The sequence below is a fragment of the Electrona antarctica genome (assembly GCF_951216825.1).
Source record: "Electrona antarctica genome assembly, chromosome: 8".
Taxonomy (NCBI): Eukaryota; Metazoa; Chordata; class Actinopteri; order Myctophiformes; family Myctophidae; genus Electrona; species Electrona antarctica.
The window spans coordinates 43077407-43091038 of record NC_136789.1 but is presented as its reverse complement, the minus strand read 5'-3'; the positions used below and the strand labels follow the sequence as shown (position 1 = coordinate 43091038).

The following is a 13632-nucleotide window of genomic DNA, read 5'->3' as shown; positions in this document are numbered from 1 at the left end:
GTCCCTGACACAAAATATGTTTATATCTAGGGTCCTTAGTTGGACAAATACATTAATTTTATTGGGGGGGTCCCCAGCAGCAACTACACTTTAGAAACAAGCCCAAAGTCGCTTATAATTAGCGGACGTGGCAACATTGCAAACAGCCCTTCCACTGTTCACTTCGTCGTGCTACGGTGTCGCGGGCCGAATGTAGCCGATCTACAAGCGCACAGCGCGTCGCATCGCAACCGATCACGACGCGTTGTGAGCTTGTAGATCGGCTATATTCGGCATCAGGCTTCACACACCCACGGAAGTCATCGTAGAATCCGATTGGTCCGCCAATATGGAAACCAGAGAAATAGAACACATAGAAACTGATCTTTGGCTGGTACATGCAAGTGATCAATTTCCCCATAAATTGGTCATGAGAGAGGTGATCAATAACCTCTTTATTTTTCAATTGCTCATGAAGTGCGCTGCTCACGCATATTTTGCATAGATATTTTCGTTTACAGAGCTAGATTGGCCATGGATCCCATTGCCAGGAGGGATGGTCTCGCAGCTGGTTGGTTATCAGGCAACGAATGACAATTGACAGAATCTGTACACTTTGTACAATGCATATTATTATAACAAAAAGCCCTATAAGGGCTTGTTTCCATTGTGGTGATGTGGTCATATATTCAATTCATCAATACATTACATAAGACATTTAACATATTATACAACAACAATAAACGTCTATGTAGCCTACAGAAAACTTTCTAGGACCAGTTGCAAATTGCAGACAGGACAGGTGCTCTTTTGTGGCGCTTTTGAAGGAGGGTAAGGCCTTTTTAGGTGAAGAGGTGCATGACCACCTTTTCGGTGGTCTGTTCACCTCATCAGCTCATCACCTAAATGACCACTTCACCACTTTTCAACCTATCTTCATATAATAGGTCCTCACTAATAATCTTGAAAAAATGGCGCAAATTTTTTCTACTCGGTCTGTGTCTCATAGGAGGGCTGTGCTGTGGGCAGTTCAGAAACCGTCTTCCAGTGACATCATCGATGGGGAATACAAGCTAATAAAAACTGCAGGCTTTCTAGTCCTGAAAAGTTGCAATGCGAAAATGGAAGCCTTCGTTCTCACGATAATGAAAATCTAAACATTTTTGTAAAAATAATCTGCCTAATGATGATGTCACTGGAAGACGGTTTCTAAACTGCCCACAGCCCTCCTATGAGACACAGACTGGGTAGAAAAAAATCGTGCCATTTTATCATGATTATTAGTGAGGACCTATTATATGAAGATAGGTTGAAAAGTGGTGAAGTGGTCCTTTAAGGAGTAACATGATGGCTGTTGGTAGGGCAATCCACACTTTGGTGACATAACAGTACAACACATTTAACCCCATGTCCCCCTTGTGCTTCCTTTTGGGGATGTTTTCTATTCCTACTTTTTATACATTTAACCCCATGTTTTTGTGCCAAATCTGGGTTGAATGAGATCAGTGGAGTAAAAGTATCACCCTTATTGTTCAACCAGCCAGCATCCCCAGTGTCAATGAGAGAGAGAGAGAGAGAGAGAGAGAGAGAGAGAGAGAGAGAGAGAGAGAGAGATTGAGAGAGAGAGAGAGAAAAACAGTACATTTTGTACAGTAGGAGGTGTCTCTCTCTACTTGTTGTAGTTCTATGGCGGAAGCGGGGGTTCGGTTCAGAGGTGAATGGCCACTAGTAACCCGCTGGCGCATCACATCATGATCACACCACTTCTCTGCTGTTACATCGGCCCCTTGTAGTTGTATGTATATGAGCTCATCATGATGTGACTTTTCTTTTTTCATCGTCAGATGCGTGAAAGAAATGTCAATGGAACACATTGAGTAACTTGTCTTTTGCAATCAACGTTCCAGGATTACGTGTCGGTATATCTCAGACGGTGAGTTAATCTGCCTGTCAAACTAACCCCTGCCTCGGTTCTGGACATCTCTGTTAAGACCACGCGTGGGTATTTCTGTTTAACCAGTGGCCCATCTTAAATTATATAGTATAACTTTTATGATATTGCCTGGCGAACAGAATGGCTGTTGTGTCTGCAATCAGAGCTCCCTATTTGTATTAGCATGGGGTAGTTTTCGAGTATAACCCGCAGTTGTCTCATTCAGTTGGTGATGTATTATAGTTGGCTCGCATTTTGTCTGACTACTGCACTGCTCGGCTTGTTTTTCTGGTCTCGCGAGCAGCTATCGATAGGTAAGGAAGGTGTGCCTGCCACTTGTATGACCATTGCACTGAGTGCACTTGCATCATCAACACATTGTCATTTTGTGCTACTGAAACTAGACCCAGCTCCAGGGTATCCTAGAGGGGGTGATACATTGGTCACATTCTGTGGTTAATTGTCGCAATGTTAGCAATGCATCCCTAAGCAGGCTATTATGCCTATAGCTATATATAGGGAGACAGCCTGTAAGAATATACTAACTGGATTGATGTGTTGGTCAGGACACCATCATAATGTCTTTAAATCCCAGTCAGAGCAGCCTCGGAATTGTGCCATGTCACAAATTCCTTTTGTTTCCGTTTGTATTACCAGTATATTATATATTGATGATATAAGAACTGTGCAAACAAATGGGCCAGTGGGATACTTAACATTAATAGACTTAACAGAATGAACAGTGGCACATACTGTACAAGTTAGAAAAGCAGTTGATATAAAGTTGCAGGCAGCTAGATGACAATAGGGGTAGGTGGAATGGCTGTGATGTGATTGGAGCATGTGAAGGTGTGGTTCAGTGTGGGACGGGTGGTCTGCCTGGGTGGTAGGTACCTAACCTCAGATGATGTCTTTTGCAAATTGCTACTGACAACTGATTTAAATTGAAATGCCACTAATGACCTTTAGATTTAACATTTTTAATTTGTATTAACCACCATCTCATCTGCATTGTTTTGGCGAGAGGTTCAGTACTGATAGACTGAGACTTATGGATTAATGTTTTGATGAATTGAACATGGTGGACCCTGTTGTAAACAAGTGTAATGCTTAATTGGGTCGTCCACTCACAGTTAACAGCCTTTGTATTGAGTTTGTGCTTGAAATGTACTGTAATTCTGCAAACTGTTAAAGGAGCATTCAGTGATTTGAGTGATTTGGAGAACCACCCAGTCCGCCCCGGTAACAAAATGTGCACATGCACGCTCTACAGTGGGGGGAAGTGCAACAGGCCAACAGCATGTGCACCCCACTCGATCATGATTGGAGGAAGGCCCCTCTCATCCTGATTGGATGAAGGCTTTGCCACCCGCCACCAAAACTGAAACTAGGGTTTTTTGACCCCAGGGGCTCACTGGGGACAGGGAGGAACTCCTTATATGGTCAGCACACTCTATAGTAGGGAGGATTATCCAGAAAAAAAGAAAAAATAAGTGATATTTAGATTAAGTCAAATCACTGAATATACCTTTAATACAATTTTCAATCAATCAAAAAACAGTCATGCTCTCATACCTGCACAAGCAGGATGCCCTGCAGTTTCCTAAGCTACTTTTTAGCTAAAGACTTTTAAAACACATTGTCTCCACCAGGCCGAAGGCATGGGGAGAGAGTATGTTTTGCACTCCGTCCGTGTGTGTGTCCGTCCGTCTGTGTACAGCTAATCTCCGGCACCGTTAACCCGGTCGATGCCAAACTTTGCACACACACTCCCTGGATGCCAACGATGAACCTCTGCCCCGCATTTTCCAGAACGGCCTGTTATAGCGCCACCATGAGGCAGCTTTTCACATTTTTTACCTAAAACTGCACCGATCTGCGTGAAACGTTGCATGCACACTCCCTAGAGGCCAAGGACAAACCTTTGACCTGCATTTTCCGCATCTGCCTTTTATAGCGCCACCAGGAGGCCGACTTTTGTAAAACACATTTTTTGATATTACTCCTCCAGATTCTGTCCAAAAATCTCACAAATCGTTACACAGTATCTCTATGGTCATGTGCTCAAGTCGGATCTGTCCGATATTTCATATTCCATCCTAATTGGCTATAATTGGCTTTCACAGTTTGCAAGATTACCCCGTTTTGAACAAAAGCCTCAATTCATGAACGCAGCATGCAATTTACGTGAAATCTTTCACACATTTTCTTACTAGGCGGTGGAATATGTCCCACCCTTTTCACATTGGCCTGTTATAGCGCCACCAACAGGTTGATTTTTGCAAAACACATTTTTGGAACAAAATGCCTCAAATCATCCAATTGCCATCAAAGGCAAACATGTTTATATTCCTCCTAAACATTTTGCCAAACATCTCACACAGTCCTATCCTCCTGGTGGAGACCTGTGCCCAGAAGGGCACTTTTTCTAGTTTTAGATAATTTAAGAGATGATCTAAAATTTCTTAAAGTGTTTTAAAAGTCGTTTATTTAGATTCTAAATAAACGATTTAGGCATTTTTAAATGTATGAATTTAGTTTATTTTCTTTTGCAGAAGGAAGCCAGTTCTGTGTTTATTCTGTACTACAGTTTAGCTGGCGATGGATTCATTAGGATTCTTAGTGCTACTGATTGAAATTGGTGGTTATTAATGGAATATTAGGATTTGATTACTGATTAGTTAAAAAAAGATCCCGCAATACAGTTGTATTTCAGTGTAACATATTGTTATTATCCACAGGGTCACAATTCGATTTTCTCTGTTTTAAATCTAAATCAGTCCGTCTTTCGATCCAATCACAGTACAGTTACCGCTGTCACTCTCGTAACTAACAATATAATCTCCGCCTTAGATGAGAGAAAACATTGTGCCGCCCTGTTTGTGGATCTTTCTAAAGCCTTTGGCATGATATTGGCTTTAATAACGTTACTTTAAATTGGTTTCATAACTACTTATTTGATAGATACCAGTCTGTAAAGGCTGGTAATTCTCAATCTGCCTTCCTGCCTGTTTGTTCAGGGGTCCCACAGGGATCGGTTTTAGGACCTGTACTTTTTATTAATATATATAATATATTTTTAATTATATATTAATAATATTGTTTCCACTCTGAAGGATTGTCAATCCCATCTTTACGCGGACCAGTTTTATATTGTGTTGCAGATTCAGTTGAGGTTGCAGTTAAGAACCTGCAGCTTGCTTTTAATACTCTCCAGGATGCCTAGCCCCTCTCGGAACCCTCCGTGAAGCTTTTCTGAAATTCGGATTTCACTTAACGTAGGGTCCCTGTGCATTTCTTCCACTCGGGTGTGCCAGTACAGTACAGTACAGTACAGTACAGTACAGTACAGTACAGTACAGTACAGTACAGTACAGTACAGTACAGTACAGTACAGTACAGTACAGTACAGGGACCGGCACACGGTAACTCTGTCATTTCTCAACCGTTTCGGACACGGGGCGGCACGCCGGAACCGGCCGGGCCCCCTGGGCGCGTTCCTGGGGGTACATCTGCCTACCATAGGGCGTGGAAGAAATGCACAGGGACCCTACGTAAAGTGAAGTCCGAATTTCAGAAAAGCTTTACGGAGGGTTCAGAGAGGGGCTACAGGATGCCCTGGTTTTAAATGCAAGTAAAACAAAATGTATGCTGTTTTCTAGGGCTATGAATATTGACTTGGATAGTGTACTTATAACTTCCTCAGATGGATCCATGATTAAGAGGATGATCTGGCTTGACGATAAACTTTCGTTTAAATTTCATATTATTGATCTTGTCTCCAAACTAAGACAAAAACTAGGTTTTCTGTATAGCAATACATTCTGTTTTCCAAATTCCAGTAAAAAAGCTATTATTGAGACCACTTTCCTCTTGGTCCTGGACTACGGGGACATTATTTATAGGTCTGCTGCTCCTTCACTTTTAAAGCGGCTAGACACTGTCTACCACTCCGCCTTGCGGTGGACTACTAGTGATAGTTATGGTACCCACCACTGTGCACTTTATGAGAACTCAGGTTTATCCTCTCTGACTGAGAGGCGAAATAAGCATTGGCACCTATTTTTATATAAAGCCATTGCTGGGATGCTCCCTGACTAAATTTGTTCCATGATGGAACTGAACAATAGCACCTATCATACCCGCTCTAGTGATTTCTTAAGGCTCAAGGTTCCTCAGGCCCAGACAGAGTTGGGCAAGACAGCTTTTTCTGTCAATGGCCCAACTTCATGGAATGAACTCCAACACTCCTTAAAACTGAGCTCCCTGCCATCCTTCGGTCAGTTCAAAGGAATACTCCAGAATATTTTTCACTGTGATTGCTCCTGCTTCAATTGATTTATTTTACTGATGGTTGTTCTGTATAAAGTTCCTTTGTAATTTACCCTGATTTATAATGTTGTTTGATGTATTATCTTGTAACCTCGGCTACGTTGAAAATGAGGGCTTGCCCTCAACTGTATTCCGAGTATAAATTAAGGTAAAAAGAAAGAGAGAAAGAAAGAAAAAACATTTGTTGGACCTTTTGTAAATGAAGTGTTGTCAAAGGCATATTTTTCATACGCTTTTTCCATTAAAAAAGGTGATACCTGTACCTGTTCAGAAACTGTACCCTATGCCACAGTACTCTTTGGTTAATATAGTTGGTTGGTTGTAGTTTTGCAACACTTGCATTATCAATATCTATCTCCAAGTTTATGCAACCCACTGATGCAACATGGCAAACACTAACAGCAGACTGTGCCAACCGTGGCAGAACTTGTGTCATCGTGTGCAGTGCTTTTTGGACTCCGTGTCTCCTTTATAACCATACCACTGCCCTGTGTCCCTGCACAGTATTTGCAGGCTGTTCGTGTCGTCCAGCCATGGCACAACAGGTCGCACCTGCCAAGAAGAAGAACCCTACGGTCGCAGCACTGAACTCCCACTTCATTGTGGGCTCTGTGTCGGAGGAGAACTCTGAGGATGAGACCCTGGGGAAGCCAGAGGCACCGCCGCTGCTGGAGGAGGAGAAGGAGGCTCGCTCGCTGTCACCATCGTCTGTTAGTTCAGACAACAGCAGCACCTTTGAGATGGGCTTTGACCACATCGATGGCCCCGTGAACAACCTAAGGTCAGGATTATGGCCCTTTCACATTCTCTCACACTCGCATTCATCAGTTATAGTCTGACACTATTTAGTGTCAAATTGTCAATGTTATTAAATCAAGTTATCTATCATTTTATTTACTACTACTAATAATAATAATAATAATAATAATTATTATTATTATTATTTACAAATGTATTAATTTATTGCCATACAGTTTGGATAAAATTAGTCTGAACATTCCTGAACAATAAAAGGCAGCCTTCGCACACTCAAAGCTGTGCAAAAATCTGATTTGATTTACCGAAAGTACTCTTCATGTGACCACTGTGCTCTGACTTTAGGTGCGTTACCTGTTCAAACGTCTCCTGTTCAAAATGCAAGAATAAATTATTGAAATGCAGTCTTGGTGTGTGCACAGCACAGTGTACAGTTTACAGTACATAGGCTGCCTTTAAATTTTCACTTCATTTTGGGTCCTGCACCTCACCCAAGTTTACTGACAGATGAGCTGTTTTTTTGTCTAATATAGTGCTGTGTAAAAAAAATATTCTGATATGCAACTGGAACCTTCGGCCAATCTTTCAGAACATCTCCGAGCTTTCCTGTGAAGCTCTCTGAATTTAAAAAAGAAAAATCTATATTGTAGTTAAAATATTTTTTTGGATGCGTTGTGCAACTCTAATTGATCATCAGGAATAGATACTTCTTTAATTCCAGCATCACGGTGCAGTCTGTCTAGTGTCTACTGCTCTGTATAAATTATCCCCATTATGATTTTCTGAATTGGACAACAAAATTGTTGTTTCATGGCTATGAAACGTGAAATGTGAGTGTTGTACCCCGGCATATCGAGAAGGATTGGCTCTTTGAACGATGTTGTCACAAGGCGAGTCTGTGGGAGTGGGTTTGTCTTTAAAAAAAAGCTCAAAGTACACCATGTTCAGTCGAACTACGGGCCCCCCTCCTCCCCCACACACCCGACTGGATGGCCCCTTTTCTCCCGCAAGCATGTGTGAAAAAAATGTGGTCTCTCCTGCTTTCCACTTCCACAGTGTACATGCTCCTCCTGAGGCTGACGGTTTATGCTCCTGAGACTGAGAGGTTAGGCCCTGCCAGCTCCACTTATTTCACTGAGTCGCCCCTTTTCATTCCACTGCTCCAGTCCTTTCACATACCACTGTATCAGGTTTCTGAACGCTGAGCCACTTTACTTCAAACACTGCAGAACACTTTAAGATTCATATTGTTACATCTTAGGCGCGATTCATACTCCTATTTTAGAGCCGAATAAAAGTCGGTTCGGCTCTGTAGAGCCTACAATGTGACGTCATTTGAGGTTCGGGGGGGAGGGTACCGCCCTAAAGTCGGCTCTTCGGTGCTACTGAACCGAAATCGACGAGCCGAAATCATTTCGGCACTACAGCGGTAAAATAGGAGTATGAATCGGCCCTTACAGTCTACAAGTACACAAGAGTAAATGTAACAGCTAGACAGCTTAGTTCTGAAAATTAGAGCCTTTAAACCAGGAAAAGGCAATACTTGATGATATCTCCTAGTAGTCTAATATCACTATATTGAGGATATTGCTATATTGCCCAGTCTTACTTATCAGTGTAAGGTTCATGTGCAACATGAATATGCAATATCGTAATACAAGAGAGATGGTGAGATAGTGTGCTGCGGCACAAGACTGATGGCTGAGCACTGTGGATCAGCACACCAGTGCCAATATTATCATATGTGGTATATCACAAGCTTGAGAGTGTAATGATTAGATGGCAAATAAAGCATGAAAATTACAGCTGGCAGCTAAGTAATGGCAACGGTAACGGTGAATATACGTTCAGACTCGGGGGGGTGCTGTTAATATTGATGTATATTGAGTTATTGACATTGGCATTATAATCCATTTCAGCCAATTACAACGCAAAGTTGGAACTAACTGTGGTATCATCGGTATTTGATTAGGAACTTGTTGTCCCTTTCTTGTGGATACAATTACAATTTACAATTTAGGCATTTAGCAGACGCTCTTAATCCAGAGCGATTTACATTAAGCAATAACAAAAGCATGGCATACATCACATATATAAAAAGTAGTTATCATGAATCATGCGTAAACTAAGAACGTAACAGTGGAGTATCTATGTAAACTATACATACTATACTAATAATACTATATAATATATTATACATGTGTACTATAAAGTGCTATGACTACATAAAGTGCAATTCTAGAGCTGTCTACGTAACAAGCTATACGTCTTGTGATGTACTATGTTGCCTGACTGTTATGCTACGCTACTCTGTAAGCAGGGCCCTTCATCTTGATTTATGCCTGATTTATACTTGGTTGCACACCGAAAATGGCTGATCTACAATCTCACAAGTCACAACGTGTTTTTGGTTGTGTGACAATGGTGTATAAATCAAGCTGTAGACCCTTACATCTTAGACTTTAGAATCTCTCAGCTCTCAATATTTAACTAGCACTGTTTGCGTGGTCAGCTTTAAAAGAGTGAAAAAGGGTTGCACAAGGCTGAACATGAATAGATGATGACCAGACTGTCAGAACTAGAAATATTGAATGGGGCCATGTGCTTCCCCTCCCCAATGTTGTCTCTCTTCCTTGGGCCAAGGGGAGCCCATTCAGCTCTGTACAGAAGCTGTGTGCATGCCCGGTTTAACCTCAAAGCACCCCTGTGACGCTGACGCAACCGTGTTGTCATGATGCCACTGAAGCCAGCCAGCCAAACGAGCTCGGACACTCCACACACTCTTCCCTCCCACTGTACTCCTCTTTCTCCTAATGGCTCACTCTGAGGGTGGAGTTTTGTTTAGAAACGCCAGGCACTTGCTCAAGCCTGTAAACACGTTCCAAGAATTAAGCCACGCTGAGGATTAATTTCTTAGCACTATGTAGACTGGCGGTGTCCTGTACTGTCTGTCTGTCTGTCTCTGAAAAGCACACCAGTTACAGCTTACCCTGCTGTGGGCATGACAAAAACAAAAAACACTAAAAGCCATAAACGAACACTACATGACCAGTCTGCACAACCAGGAAATAGATGCCTGGTAAAGTGAAAGTCATGTTGTGTGAAAGTTGGACCGTACGATGATAGTTGATCATGTAAAAACTTTCAGTGAATATTACACCCACATTGTTCTTGTTAACCACCTTTGTACGGTTAGGTGAAGTATTTACAGCGCACTAGTTGGCATACCCATTCGCAGCCAGTTTGTCAATGTGGGGATGGTGTCATGCTGCCATCTGGCTTTGTCCTGTATTGCACAGCTTTGTCGCTGATCAACACATATCTATAGCAATGTGCATATGGCTAGTGCCAAGCAGACACAGGCCCTCCTGGCACGGTATAATTTACGACAATTTAATTAATAGCATCTTTTCGAAGGTTCTTCAGCTCTTTAGCACAAGCTGTCACTAAGTCGTAAAATTAGTTCAACAGGCTATGCTTCTTCAACAGGCCCAGCATGTCCGGACTGCACTTAGTAAAGCAGGGAAGGGACCGTCGTCGCATTGACCTGCAGAGGGATTTCACTGTCGCCTCGCCGGCTGAATTTGTCACCCGTTTTGGTGGCAACAAGGTCATCGAGAAGGTATTAGTCGCATGTATTATTAGGGATGCACCGATATGGAAATTATTGCCAGATACAGATGTTTAAAATAACAATTTAGCCGATAGCTGATAGTGATACCGATATAATTTTAGTTTTTGTTCTTATTTCCCCCTTTTGTGCCAGCGAAACAAATACATCTTCAAAACAATACATCTACAGCTTGGTAGGCTGCTGATATTAACCAACACACCATAGCCAACTCAAAATGTATGCTTATCAACAATATATAAATATCGGCTCCTGTCATTGGTTAAAGGTATATTCAGTGATTTTACTTAATTCAAATATCACTTATTTTTTCTTTTTCTGGACACTATAGAGTGTGCTGACCATATAAGGAGTTCCTCCCTGTCCCCAGTGAGCCCCTGGGGTCAAAAAACCCTAGTTTCAGGTTTGGTGGCGGGTGGCAAAGCCTTCCTCCAATCATGATCGACTGGGGGTGGGCCTTGGTGCACATGCTGTTGGCCTGTTGCACTTCCCCCCACTGTAGAGCGTACATGTGCACATTTTGTTACCAGGGCGGACTGGGTGGTTTTCCAAATCACCCAAATCACTGAATGCTCCTTTAATGTCAGTTTTATTATACCCAAATATTGGCTGATACCGATATGTGGCCATCGGAGCAGCCCTAATAATTATTTACCATGTTTGAACGGCCTTTCTGTTCTTAACTGTACACAATACTGTGGTGAGACATCAGCACTTGCTTGTGTCTGGCCTGGCCTGGCCTGGCCTGGCCTGGCCTGGCCTGGCCTGGCCTGTGCCTGTCTGCCAAATATGCATATAGTTGTCATTAATGACTCAAAATGTTTCGATTCACCAGGTCCTCATTGCTAACAATGGCATTGCAGCGGTGAAATGTATGCGTTCCATCCGCCGCTGGTCCTATGAGATGTTCCGCAATGAAAGGGCCATCCGCTTTGTTGTCATGGTGACCCCTGAGGACCTGAAAGCCAACGCAGGTGAACTTTGCTATCCCATCTTAATGGGGTGAAAGCTTTAGTAAATGTGCTCACTGACTGGTGCTTAATGTCACAGCAAAACACCTGACACAGCCACGATGTGGCCCTAGTTAATGTATTTAAACAAAGGAGTGGAAGCTCCGATTGATCAAGCCTCATGGCTTTAAAGTATTCCATTAGCACTAGCAGAAAGGAGAATAATTGAAAACACAATGGGCTATAGTAGTAAAGATTAGCCCATTCTTTTTAAATTGTGAATATAGCCAAGTTAAATATAATGAAGTTTGATATTTTCATATGGCAACATTCGTAGGTGACCACAAGCTGTGAAAATTAAAGTAAAACATTTGCATTCATTATAAACGTACACTCTGACGTTGTCATGTGTTCATCGCCCACAGAGTACATCAAGATGGCGGACCATTACGTGCCTGTGCCAGGAGGCACCAACAACAACAACTACGCCAATGTTGAGCTCATTCTGGACATTGCTAAGCGCATACCTGTTCAGGTAAGTTCAGCCGTTTCGTTTCCATCTCATGCAGACACAGTAAAACCCACAGTGTTCATTCAATTCAGTAAGCGTACACTAAATCAGGGGTTTTCAACAGGTGGTGTGGAGGTATTGCATGTGGTCCCTGACCATACATTTAGAAATGTAGGATTTGTTGAAAATTTAAATTTTCTTTCTGTGAAACTGTGAACTGAATGACCTGGTGACCTATGATAACCATCTATAGTCATTTACTGACACATTGGAGGTCAAGAAATTCAGCAGAAAAAGGGAGTTAGAATCTCAGGAGGGGGAAGTGCACCGGATTGTCTGGTTGAGTCATTATTTGGAAATTATTAGTAGTCAATGGACCGTTGGCTGAGAAACAGTGGGATGTATACGCATGGGATGCATAGCAAGTGTTACAAAAGCACAAATCTTAGCCCATATCCCCACCCAACACAACAGTGGTCCCCAAGTTGATTCTAAGTCAGGGGGTGGTGCCGCCGTGCCGGTGGTCCTTCGTTCACAATCAGTTGAAAACCCCTGCACTAAATTAACACTGATTTTACTGTATACATTTTCAAAGCGAAACTGAGGCTGTGCTTTGGAGTATTTTCTATTGTTGAACAGCCTTATTTGTATGTTCTGTACAGGCAGTGTGGGCTGGATGGGGCCATGCCTCTGAGAACCCCAAACTCCCTGAGCTGCTTTACAAGCATGGCATTGCTTTCATAGGTAAGACAAGGCTGTGCCTTTTATTTAGTTTATTGTTGTGTACTTGTTTTTTGTCGTTTTGTCCAGAGTGTTGAATGTGTTTAATGGACCACAATGGAAACAAGCCTACGGCTTTTTGTGTCATCCATTTGGCATGTTTTTAAATCGTTTTACTGCCTGTACCTTTAAAGATTGTCAAAGTATTCAATCCATCAATCAAACTCATCAAAATGATCTACCCATTAGTTGATCTCTTTGACTGTTTTTATTTCACAGGTCCCCCAAGCCAGGCCATGTGGTCTCTCGGAGACAAGATTGCCTCTTCTATTGTGGCTCAAACAGCTGGCATTCCAACCTTGCCCTGGAGTGGGTCAGGTAGGTTGTTTTTCTCCGAAACAGTTTTCTCCGAAACTTGCGAGAAGAATCCATAGAAACTGGAAATACTACTTTGGAAATGCATGCAAATAGATGTAGTCATTCTGGATAAATGTGTGCATCTGACGAAGATCTACTAAGATCGAATTTCCCTCGCATTACTAACAACCTCTAATGTTAGGTAGTAGAGTAATAGAGTAATAAGCACCTAGAGCTGCAACAATGGAGTATTTTCTGTAGTGTAGAGTCATTGAATAATCAACTATAACCTAAAATCGATTATTTTATTTTGTGAGGTGTGCTAGCCCCTCCTACATCCAGCTTTTAGTTACCGTCCACAAACCTCGTCTTAAACAAACATTAAATTCCCATTGACAATGAATGGAGAATTTTACGTCGTAGTGTCTGAGCAAATAGGCATAGTGTTTATTTTACGTCATGA

The 13632-nt window shown here is 42.1% G+C and overlaps 1 protein-coding gene across 5 annotated transcripts in view; it reads left to right on the top strand.

The window, feature by feature from the left end:
* The first annotated feature begins 1701 nt into the window (after positions 1-1701).
* LOC306928489 (acetyl-CoA carboxylase) overlaps positions 1702-13632 on the top strand; it is a 74241-nt gene continuing 62310 nt past the window's right edge. For 3 of the 5 annotated variants that reach the window (XM_079508654.1, XM_079508653.1, XM_079508650.1), the window contains exons 1-7: positions 2093-2226; positions 6749-7025; positions 10490-10622; positions 11467-11605; positions 12007-12116; positions 12755-12836; positions 13092-13190. In XM_079508654.1, coding sequence (XP_079364780.1) covers positions 2145-2226; positions 6749-7025; positions 10490-10622; positions 11467-11605; positions 12007-12116; positions 12755-12836; positions 13092-13190 — 922 coding nt within the window. In that variant the 5' untranslated portion in view covers positions 2093-2144. Of the gene's footprint in view, positions 1913-2092; positions 2227-6748; positions 7026-10489; positions 10623-11466; positions 11606-12006; positions 12117-12754; positions 12837-13091; positions 13191-13632 lie in introns of those variants that run through there. The other 2 variants (XM_079508651.1, XM_079508652.1) reach the window with 2 other exon arrangements.